At 35.4% G+C, this 16,452-nt stretch overlaps 1 protein-coding gene across 1 annotated transcript; it reads left to right on the forward strand.

The window, feature by feature from the left end:
- Positions 1 to 984: 984 nt before the first annotated feature.
- Positions 985 to 16,130, forward strand: LOC117923000 (pentatricopeptide repeat-containing protein At1g30610, chloroplastic-like). Its single transcript, XM_034841257.1, is given in 10 exon segments — positions 985 to 2,029; positions 4,146 to 4,337; positions 7,961 to 8,042; positions 8,488 to 8,679; positions 10,126 to 10,239; positions 13,844 to 13,934; positions 14,006 to 14,110; positions 14,113 to 14,162; positions 14,752 to 15,183; positions 15,687 to 16,130. Coding segments are annotated over 10 exon segments (2,544 nt in total). The 5' UTR covers positions 985 to 1,148; the 3' UTR covers positions 16,092 to 16,130.
- Positions 16,131 to 16,452: the final 322 nt, after the last annotated feature.

Genomic DNA, 16,452 nt, shown 5'->3' on the forward strand with positions numbered 1-16,452 from the left:
GAGGAAATTTTCCAAAATAATTTGTATCTAATATTATATAATAAAAAATTATAATATATTTATTTATAACATACTTTTATCAAATTAAAATGATAAATTAAGTTTTTAATCATTTTATTTAATATTATCAAGTAAAATGGTATTTTAGGAAATAATTATTTGACTTGTGTGAAAGTACATGTATTTTAAAATATTTTTAAATAAATGAAGTAAAATTGATTTATAAAAGTTAAGGTTCAGTTTTCTATATTTTTTCAAATAAGTGAATTAAAACTCACTTTTTCCAATAAAATATATACTCTTATTCTATTTTCAGTTATTTCTCCATATCTATATTGTCTGAGTGATTTAATTAAGTGAAAGTTAATATTTTATTTTTATATTTTTAGCTTTAATTCTTTTAGTTTTAATTATGTTTTTAATTTTTAAAATTTCTTATTTTATTAACCTCAAATCAATTCATAGTAAAATAATGGTTAATTAGTGTTATTAACATCACAGGTAAAAATGTTATTTTAAGAAATAATTACTTAAGTTAAAAGATGTATATATTTTAAAATATTTTTAAACAATAGAAAATAAAACTAATTTATAAAAATTAAAATTCTTTTTTCTATATTTTTTCAAATCACTGAGTCAACACCTATTTTTTCCTTATTTTATCACTATGCTCATAAATTTTATCATTATATATAATTTTTTAAATAAGATAACTGTAATATTTGTATTATTAATTGTTTTATTATTTCTTAATTTTTTAAAATATTTTTATCTTAATTTTTATCCTATAATTTTTATTCATTTATTTAGATTTTCGTCTCATTCTTTTTATGTTTTCATAAAATACATTGTTAAAATTTAACAGTCGGTCCACCGAGATAGGCTGTTGAACCGTGAACCGGTTCCTTTTACGGGCCACGCGCCGGTTCGGCTATTTCAAACAACAGAGCAGATAAAAATACAGGGACAGCGAAAAAAAATCTTTGGCCTCTCCAGCCACCGCTGATGTGAGTGTTCTTTACGTTCAAAACAGCATATGTTATGCTCTTTTCGCTGAGTTACAAGGGATATTTGGTGAAATCTCAGTTTCTTCTGACTCTATTTTCTATGTATATTGTGCGGTGTGAATCGAACTGGGGGTGACAATCATGGTAAATGCGCAAATGGGTAGCTTTATTTTGCAAGGAATCGGATGTTTCTCTTCGAATTGCAACTGGAATACATCTTCATCAATTGGGTTTTCGGTTTCTTGGAGACCCAGTTTTGGTGTTGCAGTGAATGCGCGAAGACCCAACTGTATTACAGTTAATACTTTGTTGAGAGAAGAGTCTAATGGCAGGTCGGCCGATAACGGGCTTCTAGACAAAGAGCTTGAGTTCAAGCCTTCATTTGGTGAGTATTTGAAGACTATGGAGTCTGTTAGAACTGGCAGGGGGAAGAACCAATCACGGAATTTAAATAGGTCTAAGAGTAGTTCAAGAAGGGGAAAAGGTGTTCTGAGGATGCCATCTTTGGAGAGAGATGAAGAGAATGTGAATTTGGGGGATTTTGAAGGGCATCCATATCAAGAAAAGAAATCCAAATTCGGGAAGCAAGATGAATTATATAAGAATTCTGGTGGTCGAAGTGCCCGGGGCTTGGTTCAAGATGAACTAGACTTGGGATGGGAAAATGATGATGAAAATTCCTCTGAAATATTGGAAGGGAAGGGGTCTTCCAAGAGCCGAAGGGATGATAAATTGAAAGGACGTGCCTTTAAGGCAGATAGCAGTGGTCTTGGAAGCAAAGGAATGTGGAAAAGACATGAGATGAATGGGGCTCAAGTCAAGAAAGTAGGTGATGAAAAAATCGGTATTAAAAAGGGAAACTTCAATAAGAGCAGGAAGGGTTTCCTTGAGAAAGGTGGTGATGACATTTTGGAGATAGAAAGGGCTGCCTTCAAAAATTTTGAGGCATTCAATGACATTACAGTCAAGAAACCTGTTTCAAAGATGGAAATGGAAGAACGAATCCAGAAGCTAGCAAAGTTGTAAGTATTCTACGTTTTGATTCTATACTGTACAAATATTGGATAAGTATTTTTTTTTTCTTGCTAAATGAATTGTCTTATATTTGTTGATGAGCAACAATTTATCACAAATTTTATGGTTGGTGTGCCTTTATAAGACATATTTATTTATGAATATTTCAATCTTCTTGCACATAATTGTATTGCTTAATCTACGATTTTATACTGGAAGATTTTCTGATATATCAAACTGTTTGGTTGTAATTCTAGTCCTTGCTGTAATAAGATGTAATCCAGTTTGCAAATAAAGAATATAGTGGAGCAGAGGAAGGTCATTATATTGGAGGATGCATTCCATTATATTTTTGCTTATGTAATAATATGTGTGTGTACAAGATGTTATTGGTCATTTGTGCTTATGTGGTATGCTTGTATGCAAGATTTTATCTGCCAGTTGTATTGTTCGCATGTAGAAGTGCCAATTTGTTTTGGCCCATTTAGCCGTATTTTGTTGGTCCATTTGAAGGTGCAATTTTGCCACTTGTATCATTCATACAAAATGTTGAGTTACTTGGTGACAGGTCTTGTCAAAGGCATTTTGTACATGGGATATTGCCAGATGAGGGTTGATGTGTTCAATGATTCTGGTCAGTTCTATTACTGATAGGAGGTCTACTATCATTTATTTTGCCTCTGTTGGTGGTAAAACCTGTAACAAGCTAAAACGAGAAGCAACATGTAGTGGAAAGGTCAAGTGCAAAAGCTGAGTTTCCTCTAGCCCCCATAGGACAAGGGAAAGAGACAACCCGATTCCTGGCTCCAACTACTTTGTGTGATACGTGCACACACGCACACACACACCAACTTAATGGGCACTTTTGAGTGTGCACTTCTATTATTAAATACATGCAACAGTGTAATTTGAATCTTTTTCTTCTCATGCACACACACACACACGTGTTTAGGACGAGGATTGATCATCTAGGACACCATGTTCTTTTTATGCTTCTCCATGGCTTTCTATATACTTTTTCCTTTTCTCTCTTACCCTCTTACCTAACCAGTATATTCAAACCATCATATTGCCAGATTCTGACTTGTTTTTACCTAAATTTTTCTGGCATTTATGAGCTTCACAATAACCAGCTTTATGGCATCTGTATCCTAGGTTAGGACCTTTCAAATAGATGAACTATGCTCAATTTGGATTCAAGGTTTCTGCCCACTCCTTAATACATAAAACCTCTGATCAATTAATCAAAAGAATGACATATATAAGTAATAAAAATTGAGCAAATATTTATTTTGGAAAAGAATAAGGACTTTGGAATTGATATTTTTTTTATTTGAATTTGTAGTTGCATGTGCTTGGAGGCAATATTTTTGGATATATCACATATTCCATTGGTTATATTGCAGATACGTGTAAGGAAAAATGCATTGAGGATTTAATATCACAATATATTGCAATATGTCTTATCATACATACATACATACATACATATATATATATCCACTTTTTTGTTTATTGGAGTTTTGAAATTAGTGATATATAGCTCAATATATTGCCATTTTAATGATTAGACTGGCTTTACAAGCATGCACAATGTTTTTAAAATTATTTGTATCATTACTTCCAGTTTCTTCATAATTTTGTTGCAAAGTAACCTGTTATGTCCAACAGATACTCGTTGTCCCACCTAGCAATTCTGTTGTATTCATTTATTTATTTTCACCATTTGTCTAATCTGCATCCTTCTAAATTCTGTCTTTCTCAGTAGCTACTTGTTATTTCCTCTTTTCATACTGAAATGAACTATTTGTTTGAGGTGAAACTTGTATTATTCAAGATTAGTGTCACTTGGGTCAGAAATTATTATAAAATTTGAACTAGGATTCTCTCCTGCTGGGACTCCTGTTATATCATCTAAAAATGAGATTTTTTTGTGCAGAAAATGCATAAGTTGTTTCTTTGATAGTTGATATATTGGATTGAGGAAGATCTGACACATTTTGATCTTTATCTATCTCTATCTGCATTGACACATTAATCTTAAGATTTCACTTTTATTGCACATTGGTTTTAGTTGTAGTTTTCTCAAGGTCTGATTTATGTTAAAGTAGTTTATTTTGATAGGTTGAATGGCGCAGACATTGATATGCCTGAGTGGATGTTCTCTAAGATGATGCGAAGTGCAAAAATAAGATTTACAGATCACTCTATTTTGAGAGTTATCCAGATATTGGGTAAGCTAGGAAATTGGAGGCGGGCACTGCAAGTCCTTGAGTGGCTTCAATTGTGTGAACGCTTCAAATCCCACAAGCTCAGGTATTTTTTTTTTTATCTAGTTTCTGTTTGGTAAGATGAATGTTATATAAAACCACCTTTTCCCCCTGAAATAAGTGATTATGGAAATAAGACTTCAGTTAAAAAAAAGTTTGTTTGACTTATCTTTCTAATGATGATGATGATGTTCTAAGATTGGCTCAACTATAAGCAGTAAAATTATGTCATATTTTATATCATGTACCAGAATATGCTTGAATGCAGCTATCAAATTTGAATGGGATGTGTTACAATCAGAGGATGGATCTCGGATTTGCTAGAAAATAGTATCAGGCCTTGTATTGAGGACATTAAATGCTATTTGTTTAATTTGACGTAGTGGCAATTGCAGTGAGGGTTTTATTGATACGAGGTCACAATGGTAGATGTAGAGAAAATATTGTCGCAGATACTGAGTGTAGTTGATAGGGGTGAAATTAATTATTTCATAGTACTGGTAGTGGCAGCAGGCAATTTTTGAGGTAGCAATGGCACAGATCAGGTTGTGGTAGTTCTGGAGTTGATAATGGGAGTTAAGCTTGATGGTGGTGCTGGAAGAGAAGATGGTAGGGATGTTGGTGGTTGAGGACTGATGGGGCCACTGACTTTGCCCTTGGTTATGAAAATGTTGCATGGTGTTGAAGTTGTATCAGTGAAAATGGAAGTTTAGTAGTCTTTGAGGTAATGGTGCTAGTAGAGGAGATGGTGAGGACCAACTGGTGATGGCGCCTATGATAGGTGAGGGAGCTAGTGGGAACTGGTGAATGTTTATTCTATAACTTTTCTCATTGTAATTCTTCAATGGGTAAATATTAATAAAACACTTTCTGAAATGCTCCTCTGGGGAAGCCATTGCATCGACTTGTACTTATTTATCAGTTTTTGTGTTGTACATGGTTGAGTGGTTGATCAAATTTGAATCCACTTGCTCTCTGCATAAACCGATCAATGGTTAGTCTTTTTGCCAGCACTGTTGTCCAAACAAAACAACCCACCTTTATAGGAGTCTTACAACTCTAAGATCTCCTTCATTGAGAAACCATCAACTGTCCTGCACAATATGTTCTGTAAAAGAATTTAAAAGTTCTTTAGAGTTCTATTGTTGGGAGTTTTCTCCTTTGTTCAATTTGTGTAGGAAGGACCTCTCATCCTTCCCTTGGTTTTTTCTCTTTCTTTTGTTTCTTTTATCTCTCCTGTATCTGTTCTTATATTAATATATTCTTCTTCGTTTCTAATATAAAAAAAAAGTATCTGTTGCGAAGTCTTCTCTGTTGAGCACACCCCCACTTGATGGATATTCTATACAAAGTAGAATACCCCCTTGATCTACCATCTTGGAAGTCTCTAAAACTCTAGAGAAGCAGCGATCAAGAGAAATCATGTAAGATGGTGAAAACTCTAGAAAAGCATGGAACTTTTTTTTTTGGATAGGCAAAAGCACAAAGATATATTAGAAAAAGGGTGCTTGAAAGGCGACTCGGAGCATACAGGGAGTATACAAGTGTCACCTAAAAAAACAACAAAAACACAAGCACTCACCGGCCCTCAACAAGAACCCAACCAATCCACAAAGTTAAACAAAGTTAAGGGGCCTACAGCTATAGAAGATTTAGCCCAGGATAAGAGATTACAAACAAAGGAATTTTTCAATCTTTGAGTTAACAAAGCCTCATTATCAAAGACTATCCTATTTTTTTCCTTCCAAACCGTCCAAAATAAACAAAGAGGAACTGCCCGCCAAACCTTTCTATGTTTCTTGTCCTTAAAAGAAACATATCAACTTAATAGGGTGTCTCTCACCGTAAACGGCAGAACCCAATTAACCCCAAAAAGAGAAAACACAAGATCCCACAAAATCTTCGCCTTAGAACAATGAACGAGGATATGATTTATCGTTTCCTCTTCAACACAACACAAGCAACATCCATTGGCTAAAATCCAGCCCCTCCTCTTGAGCTGATCTTGAGTAAGGACCTTCTCCCAAGAAGCTTCCCAAGCAAAAAAACTCACCTTTGTAGGAACATACGGACTCCAAATAATATTGCACGGAAACGAGACTGCACAGCTATGAACAAGAGACTTATCTATCAACAAGCCAAAAGCGCAGATTGAACATATGTAGATGGAGATTGAGCATTAAAAGGCTGGGATAGCAGCTAAGGGATTTACTTGACATATCAATTCTTACTAGACTTTTGCTCATTGAAAAAATTGATCATTGTAAATAACAGGATGTATATTTCCTGTGTGTTAGAATAGCCTGGTTAGGGAAATAAATTTTTGCTTGTCACAAGGAAAGTGTCTTGGATTTTTTGAAGGAAGCTGGGATGTTAGGATGTTAATCTGCTGATATTCCAGTGGAGATCAATATGAGTTTGGCTATGAAGGTGCTAATGATCTAGGTCTATTCAATCTTGGTAGGAAGAGTTTATAGTTTTCCACTAATAGGCCTGTATTGCCTACGTCAGGGGTGTCAAAAGCTGCCTTATGCATTCCTCTGCTGCTTGTCATTTGGAACAGTATATGTTGTCATGTTGAATGAAGAAGTATCTTGGTTATGGAATCCATGTGAAGGATGTTTATATAAGAGTGGAGGCTTTTATGATGTGGATTGGATTGGTTTTGTTTATCATAAGAGGACCACATGCACATCATGTATTGTACTTTCATAGGTGGCAATTTGGTAACTTGCCAGAGTAAGAAGAATTAGTTGTACCAAGTTGAGTTCTGAATAGGGTTTTGAGTAATGGTCTAGGATGTCTAAGCTAACTTGGTCAAAAAGTCACCTCAGGTGCCTGTAGAGGCTTACCTGTTTTTAAGTTTGTATCATGACAACTAGGCGTATTGATATAATTCATACTTTAGCATGACAATAACATTAAGCTCATAGAGATGGACTGGCTTCATGAAGGAAAAACTTAAGTTTGAACAAATTTGTACTACTTTTGCAAAGATTGAGAATTAACTTATAGATGTTTTTAATAAAGGGGTTGTTAGTCATATTTTTTTGGGGTTTTAGACAATTTTGGCATGTGCAATATGCATGCACCAACAGAAGTAAGTGTTCAGAAGAAGTGGACAATTATGTTTGTAATCCTTCTATTTTTCTTATATAGAAAAAAGTGCTCATTATGGTGAGGGCAAATATGGAAGAATGGTAGGCATTTTGTTAGTGCTGTCACTTGTAATCTTGGGCTTGGAGTGTACACCTGAAGGAGTAGAGGATCGAGGAAAGCTGACTTGGGTGGCTGCATTATATATTTGCAGATTATTTTTTCATTCTTTCTTTGCTGTCTACACACTTGAAAAATTGGCCATCCATTTTCTTACCTTTTTTCCCCTTACTTATTTTTGTTATATGGCCCAAGTAATTTCTTGTTAGTACTTGCCTGGAAATTTTAGAGACAGACTAAGTTCTACCAGAAAGCCAATGCTCCCTGCTCATTAAACTGGATAAATAGTTTTTCTTGTCTCCCTCCCCTTTTTGTTTTTAAATAGTACTGCTTACTTGAAAACCCTATCTTGTCTTATAACAACTTTAAAAAATCATGGTCATTTTAATATTGTAAGTGACTTGATCATTCAATTATTGATAACTTTTGACTGGATTCTTCTTTATAATCCAGATACATTTACACTGCTGCACTGGATGTACTTGGAAAGGCAAGGCGACCTGTGGAGGCACTCAATGTATTCTATGCAATGCTGGTAATGCACATAAATTTTCATTATGGAGGCATTCTCCTTACTCACTGTTACATTCTCCTAACTGTTAATGTGCACCTTAATGTAAGTAGGGAAAAAAAGAAACCTTGACTCATGCAGTGACTGATAGAACTCAATATTTTGTGCTAAGAATTTTAAGCACCAAAGACGTATGTGCAGAAGTGGAATACTTAAGTGTAAAGTATCATTTTATCTCAAAATTTTGAAGTGTCAATTACTAAGTGGCCTGCATCCAGCCATCCACTGTTGTGCATTTGGAATTGTTTTACCTTTACTCCGTAAAATCCTCTTTAAGTGCTAACCAATTGTGTGTTACCGAATGAATCAAATGGGCAGAACCCCTAATATTGTAATTTTTTGCCTCTAATTTGATTATCAAACAGGTTGTAACTCCTTTTCATTTTTTTCTATTTCTTTTTAACTCCAGCAACAAATGTCCTCGTACCCCGACCTAGTAGCTTATCATTGTATTGCAGTCACTCTTGGACAAGCAGGACATATGAAGGAACTTTTTGATGTGATTGATTGCATGAGATCTCCTCCCAGGAAGAAGTTCAAGACAGGGGCACTTGAAAAGTGGGACCCACGGTTGGAACCAGATATTGTTGTTTACAATGCTGTGAGTAATATCTGTTTGCAATCCATGGTTGGGAAATAATGGTCTGAAGTCGTAATGCTGATCTTTACCTTTAGAACCTTATACATGGCACTTGATCTCGCTATCTTAATATTTTTGTCCCCTTCACATTTCCTACATCAGATATCAGCTTGATTAGTCTGTTTTTCATCTAATTCATCACACATTTGTGAAGATAGAAAATATATGAATGTTTTTCACGTTGCTAAATCTGTTTGTTATATGATCTGATGTTTATGGTTAATTACGTAGAAGGCTCTCATTTGGAATTTGTCTGATGGCTTTACATTCACTCCATCTGCATGCATGCTTTTGTGTGTTTTTGTTTTTATTAATTCCATCTTTTTTTTTTTTATGGTTCTCTGGTTTCCCCTGATGTGTATATGAAGTCATTAAAAATTTTCTCCACATGGTATTGCATTTGGATGAATTAAGGTGTTTAGGTATTCCTAGAGATAAACTAATTTAAATGCTGCTTGCATAGTGGACGGAATGATGCCATTTTACTTTGTTATAATTTGAAATGCATTTATTTCTATTATCCACAGGATCATTTTATGGTTTAAGTCAGGGTGAATGATATGCCCTTTTCTGCCACCAATTGAAAACTAGCCTCAATTGATAGAGGTTGTGTCAGGTTGAAAGCCGGTTTGTTGTAGGACTACCCAAGAAGGTTGCTTGCAATCACATAAGGGTGGACTAGGGATCCACTCTTTCAGGGTTTAAGGAGGGGATGAAGAATTAAGGTTATGATGATGATGAAGCAAAATAAAAGCTATAACAAGAAAGAGAAAATGGAGAAGAAAAAGATAGAAGAAAACACCTTATAGTCTTACTAAGGTCTTCTAGAACTCTCACCTAGAAGAAAAGAAAAAAGAAAAAGAAAAATCTTATAGAAAAAAGAACAGAAAAATCTTATATTCTCACTAAGGCCTTCTAGGTCTCTCACCTAGAGGAGGAATTAATGGAGTTCCACTATAGAAGCATGCAAGGATACAATTTTTTTTCATTCATCTTTGTCTTTGTTTTACATCAATGAACCTTAATTCATAGGCTTTACAAAATTCCAAAGAATTTAAAATTTTACACGAAAGAAATGCAACTTATGTTGTGACTTATTAGGATTTTAATTCTTTACTAAAACTCCAAAACCTTCCAAATGATGGAGCTAAAACATAGAATAGAAATTTTTTAGAGATTGGAAAGTTTAAAAGTTATATGAAGTCATTGGAGTAACTTAGGACTTTATGTGTTCCCTTTTCTTCATTTTGTGGGTAAATTTTAAAGAGCTCATCCCATCACTGTTATAAAACAATCTCAAACCTCAATTATTCTTTGATAAAGTTGATCTTAAGTAGCTTTGATGAACTTTTTCCTATGTCCATTAATAAATGTGTTGGTACTTATACGTAATGCTTGTGGATATAGGTGCTAAATGCTTGTGTCCGACAGAAGCAATGGGAAGGAGCATTCTGGGTGTTGCAACAATTAAAGCAACAAAGCCAAAAACCTTCTATCACAACATATGGACTTGTCATGGAGGTAAGAGTTGCTGATTGTTGGTATTTTATACTGCCAGTTTTATGGCCTTAAGAGAAATGTAGTACTGAATTTTATTTCTTTGTGTTGAATGATATTCAATATTTATTTGTTTTTGTTCTAACGATAATTTTGCTAATTTTGAGATGATTTTATGGATTTTCATTTGATTTCACAACTCAGAAATACAACTATCCTTCTAATATTCAAACTTTGCCCAACTGTAAATCCAAGGAAAAGGGTCAGATATGACTGATAGCATTTCTATGTGTGGATTTAATGCATATTTGCAAGTTGGCTATGGGTGATTTCAATAAATATTTTTGCTGATTTTGGGATGTTTTATGGATTTGTAACTTCATTGCCATTATCTATTGTTATAATGGGAATGAAGAGTTCCATAGGAAGAGTCAGGTGCTATTAGAGGGTTGTGGGAAGATGTAGAGTGTATTGGTGGAGGGCTCTATGCAACTGCTCTAAAGCTGATCAAACTATGGGATACGAAGGAAAGAGGAAGCTTATCTGATGAAGATGTGGGTCTTAAAGGATTGGCTCTATGGATGTATAGCCTCTTAACAGATTTCCAGGAGATGAGCAAGATGAGAAAAATCTATGGCCTTGTGACTTGAGGAGGGGATAGGACACCATTTGGTTTTCTCACAGGGAATGTCCACAAAAATGGCAATTATTTGAGCAAGCTAAAAGTTTATGGGTTTGGTTAATGTATTCAGTCAAGTATCTCATCTTTCTTTCAGCAGCTGTACTTGAATTTGGGGCTTGGAGGACCACAATTTAAGGGGACTGAACTTCAGGGCTATGAGTTAGAAGGAAAGAGGTAACCTTGGGGGGGCTTTTGGTGAGGAGGACTTTGCTATATATGATCTTCAAGGGATAAGACTCCAGGTCCTGATGGCTTTTCCATGAAATTTTGTCATAAAGGTTGAGAGAAAGTTTTGGATTTTTCTGACAGATTTGCATGCTTCAAAGATTTCTACAGAATCTTAAGTGCAATCTTCAAAACATTGATCCTTAAAATGGAGGGTGGAGAACAGTAAGGAACTCTAGGCCTATCTGCTAAGTGTAGGGTTTATCTCTTGGACAAGATCTTTGCTTACAGGCTTAGGAGTGTAGTTGGGGAAGTTATGCAGGAGTCTACAATGTTTCTGTAAAGGCTAGTTAAATTTATGCTTTTCTAATTGCTAGTGAAATTATTGATTCAAGGCCAAAGAGCTCAAGGTGATTGAATATAGAAAAGGGCTTTGATCACATAAATTGAGACCTCTTGGTGTGATTACTTGATTGGATTTTTTAATTGGTTATCGTCCACACATCTTCCAAAGTTCCATAGGATTGAAGCAAGGGGATTGTATCTCCCCTTACCTGTTTGAATTAGCGAGGGAGTCTTTTTCTAGTTGTTTTATTGCTAGAGAGAAATGGCTGGAGCTTTTGTCAGGGTTTTAAGGTATGGAGGAGTGTGGGTTAGGGTTGGAGATCTCTCATTTATTATTCTCAGATGACCTTGCATTATTCTAGGAAGCTAATACAGTGCATCTATTGTATATGTACTCTTTCATTCTTTGAAGCAATGACCTTATCCCAAAGGGGAATGTGGAGGATGTAGTGGACATCACTCCATGTTTGAGTGTAGGGAGGTTCACTGCTGGGTATGATTTACCTCTAAATCTGTGGGGACTCAATGGTGAAATGCTTTAAGAGAAGTTAGCTTCTTCTAAAAGGCAATCTCTCTCTAAGTGGAAAGGTTTATGCTTATTAGGAGTACCCTTTCAGATTTTTTAATCTACTTTATGTCCTCTTTACAATTTAAGCAATAGGTTAAAGAAGCTTCAGAGAAGGTGGGGGACTCTAGGGACGTCAGAAAACCCACTATTTTGGTCAACCATTTAACCCCTAAAGCAGAAGAGTGGTTTGAAATAAGAAATCCACTTGTTTTTAAATAAAGCTTTCTTAGGCAGGTAGTTACTTTAATAGAAACTGATTCTGGAGGAAAGTCATGGCTGACAAATTTAGTTGGGTTTGGGAGGGAGGAAGGTCTGGAATGTATTGTGGAGGTGGGCATTGGGGTATGGGGGCGGTGGGGGAGTGGGGTGTTGCAGTTGGGGGCGTTAGGTTTGGACTAGATTGTGGAGGATAGATATGGTGAACAAGTCTGGATGTTCTTTGTGGGGAGTGATAGGGCCATGCTCTGCTCAAGGGAGAGTTGGAGGCTATGGGTTTGGGCCTCATGATTTTCATGGCCTGGCTATCATCTTTGTAGAGAATGAGTGAAGGAACAAATTCTGATTTGATGTCTATTGTGAGGAAATTCCTCTTAAGGATATGGCAACAAATAGAGATGCATTAGTAGCTCATTGCTAGTGCTTGGAGGAACAGAGTGGTCATTGGAATCTAAGATTCTTCAGAAGGTCTCATGATTGGGAGTTCTTGGGTATTTATGAGAATAGATGATAAAGAGGACATAGTCAGAGTGGAAGCTCTCTAAAAGAGGATTGTTCTCCCTCTCTCTCTCTCTCTCTCTCTCATTAAATCTGATTATGAGGTGCTTTCCTGAAGGGTCAAGATCTCCCAATTGTCAATTCAATACTAGGGCTCAGTTTTCAACCTTAAAGGAGGTAAATCTAGGTTAGAAATGCAATATTAAAGCATAATAAAAAATAAAGAGAGAGAAGAATAATATGAACTGGACCTTCAAGCATGTTTGATCATTGATTTGAACTTGATCTTTCTATTCAGATCATAAATTTGGTCGATCAAGCTTTGAGCTTGACAGTCAAAATCAATAAGAAAATGGGCAGTCATTTCCCTGATTAGTTTGTTGATATGTTCTTGTAATTGCTGGGTGTTGGATTGTTTTTGTGCTATGAGTTTCTTTATTGCCACAATGGTGGTTTATAATGGTTTTGGTGCTCTCTGGTTTAGTTAGTTAATGGCTATAATGCATCATAATATGATGTGAAAGCCATTGAAGAGCAAGCTCCATGTGCCACAATTGGTAGCAAGTGGTCTTTTACGTTCCATTTTACTTCTAGTCGCTTTTACAAGTTTATTTGATTGCATGACTAGGATTCTATTTGAACTATGTAACTGGTGTTTTAGTAGGAAAATTATAAGTAGGGCTTAAGTTCTATTAGGTGAGAATTTCAATTGCTAGCTATTATTTGTAAATGATCAACAGAGAAAACAAAGACAGTTTTCTCTTATTCCTTTGTTTCGATTTGAGTAAAAGCTTCTTTGTATAATTGGTTTTGTTCCTTCTAGTAAGATCCTGGCTTGCATCACAGGGTGTTCCATGGTTTTGTGCCCCATCTGATAACCTTATTGGGGTCATGTTGTGAGATTCATCATGGACATTATGATCTAGATGGATGATATGCCATATTATTCCAGTGCAGCTGGAGAATAAATTTTGTAAGCTCTTGAAAAAATGCCAAAAAAAAAAAAAAAAAAAAAAATCAATGAAGAAAAATACGGGTCAGGAATTGTTTGCCAGATGCTTGTTTGGATTTACCTTGAATTTAAATTTCAATTTCTGAGTAATGCCCATGAAATTATAAATGAATTCTATCACTGAAGTTGTTTATTTGAACAGGTGATGTTTGTATGTGGAAAGTACAATTTGGTTCATGAGTTTTTCTGGAAAGTGCAGAAATCTTCTATTCCTAACGCTTTGACATATAAAGGTATTTAGAGAACTGCGCTTCTTTACTTGTTTCTCAGAACCATTACAACAATGATTTCCTGTTATGTACAGTTCTCGTGAATACCCTATGGAGAGAAGGTAAAACGGATGAGGCTGTTTTGGCTGTTCAAGACATGGAAAAACGAGGCGTAGTGGGTTCTGCTGCTCTTTATTATGATCTGCTCGTTGTCTCTGCAGTGCAGGAAGGTGCCAAGAAGCATTAATGCAGGTATTTTGTTTGCTCAGGTTTTTATATATTCATTACCTAGTTGTTCCTTAGCTTCTATTAGGACTTGCACTAGAACTTCAACTGCAGAAGGTGAATATATTTTTGTGTGTGCTTGCACTTGTGTACAGTATGGCTCTCTGGATCATGCACTCACTTAAATCAGACCCACCCAACCTAAGAATATGACAAATGGTCAGTCACTCATTTCAGTTCAGCATTGCTACAGCATTACTGAAATGTGATATTGCCTAGAGACTGCAAAAAGCCTAGAAAAATGGTTTATAATGTACTCTGGTGGCTTTTCTTTGTTGTTATTGGGGATCCATATGGATACAACCCTGAATTTCAACAGGTTAAAAAATAATGTGACAATGATATTAAGGTACATTGCTGCAGTGTTGCACTTTTGTTACTTCTGCTCATACGAGCGTTGAGCTGATAATTTTTGGCAATGATATTGAGGATTTTATGGATGATCTGTAGTCATCATATCTGACTGAGTTTCATGTATTTATGCTTGATTTATTCTCAGTTAGTCATTCTGTGGTCATACAGTTTGATTTTGTTTTACATCCCTTTTGTTTCACAGATTGAGAAGATATGTAAGGTTGCAAATAAGCCTCTTGTAGTAACATACACTGGTTTAATTCAAGCTTGTCTGGACTCTGGAAACGTTCAAAATGCAGCATTTATATTCAATCAAATGCATGAGTTTTGCTCACCAAATCTGATCACTTGCAATGTGATGCTGAAAGCATACCTGGAACATAGGATGTTTGAAGAAGCGAAAGAACTGTTTGGGAAAATGTTAGGAGATGGGAATCGTATCAGTAGTAAATCAGATTACAATGATAGGGTACTACCAGATATTTACACATTCAACACTATGATAGATGCATGCAATGCAGAGAAGAGGTGGCATGATCTTGAGTATGTGTATGAACGGATGCTACGCCATGGGTTCCACTTCAATGCTAAACGACATCTACGGATAATACTGGATGCTTCCAGGGCTGGAAAGGTATTCTCCTATTTCTAAACATTACATTTGGTTAGTGCGTTGGATATTCTGCAGAAATATTCCATTTTGTTCGACCGTTTGAACGAACAATTCCTTCTCCTCGAATCATTCAATTGCTGAAACTGGGGCTATTGCTTCAATAACCATGAAAAACTGAAATAATGTTCTAATATTAAATCTTGAACCCAGCAAAAGTAGGCTGTTCGAAAGTTCTAGTAAATGCAAAACAGTTGTGAAAGTGGAATCACCAGTACTTGGAAATTTGAGTCGATTTTATACCATTAGAACTTACTGAAAATATTTTTAGATGCTTTGTTAGATTTGCCTGTGTGCTTAATATTTGAAACGTGGGTGGTCACTACTCACTGCCAGTTCCCAGCCCACCCTACACCCCTTCTGCTAAAAAATGGGGAAACGAAAACTGCTGATGGATATAATAATCTCATTTCTCTTCTTGAAAGCTTTTCATGACCATCCACTAACAAGAGATGCATACTTCTCAGGAAGAGCTGCTGGAAACAACTTGGAAGCGCTTGGCTGGGGAGGGCCGGGTTCCACCTCCTCTTATCAAAGAAAGGTTTTGCATGAAACTGGAGAAAGGTGACTGTGCAGCTGCTGTATCCAGCATCACGGGTCATCACATGAAGGAGCTGCAGGAGCCATTCTCCAAGAGGGCATGGTTGAATTTATTTACGGAAAATGCTGGTCGGTTTCAAACGGAGAGTCTTGTGGAGTTGATGCATGAGGCTAGTGTCCTTATTGCCAGAGCTGACATGCCAAACCCGGTATTACAGAATCTATTTGCATCTTGTAAAGAATTCTTGAGGACTCATATGACAGTATCTTCAGTATCTTCTGAGAGTAGCCGAACAGAAACTGCCACGGCCATTCAATCTGAAGTGGCCTAAAAATCTTAATGACAATTTTGTTTCATTTTCCTCTTTGTATTGGCTATTACGTAGAATCAATTATAAAAATATTAAAAATTTGTGAAATATTGGTGGTTAGATTTTATGAAAATATTATCGGAAAATTATGGGAATTTTTTTTATGGGATGGAAGTTAATTAAAATTATTAAAATATTAAGAGAAATTCTAAAAAAATGTTATAAAAATAAATTATAATAATACACAGAAGTTGTTTTGTTTTTAAAAAATAATATGTCTAACAAAATTTATTATATTAAATAATAATAATATTTAAAATTTTATTTATTTATTATTTTTGTTAATATTAATAAAATCTTTGTTTTTAGTATTTAAGAAAGA

The sequence above is a fragment of the Vitis riparia genome, chromosome 10 (genome assembly GCF_004353265.1).
Source record: "Vitis riparia cultivar Riparia Gloire de Montpellier isolate 1030 chromosome 10, EGFV_Vit.rip_1.0, whole genome shotgun sequence".
NCBI classification, from domain to species: domain Eukaryota; kingdom Viridiplantae; phylum Streptophyta; class Magnoliopsida; order Vitales; family Vitaceae; genus Vitis; species Vitis riparia.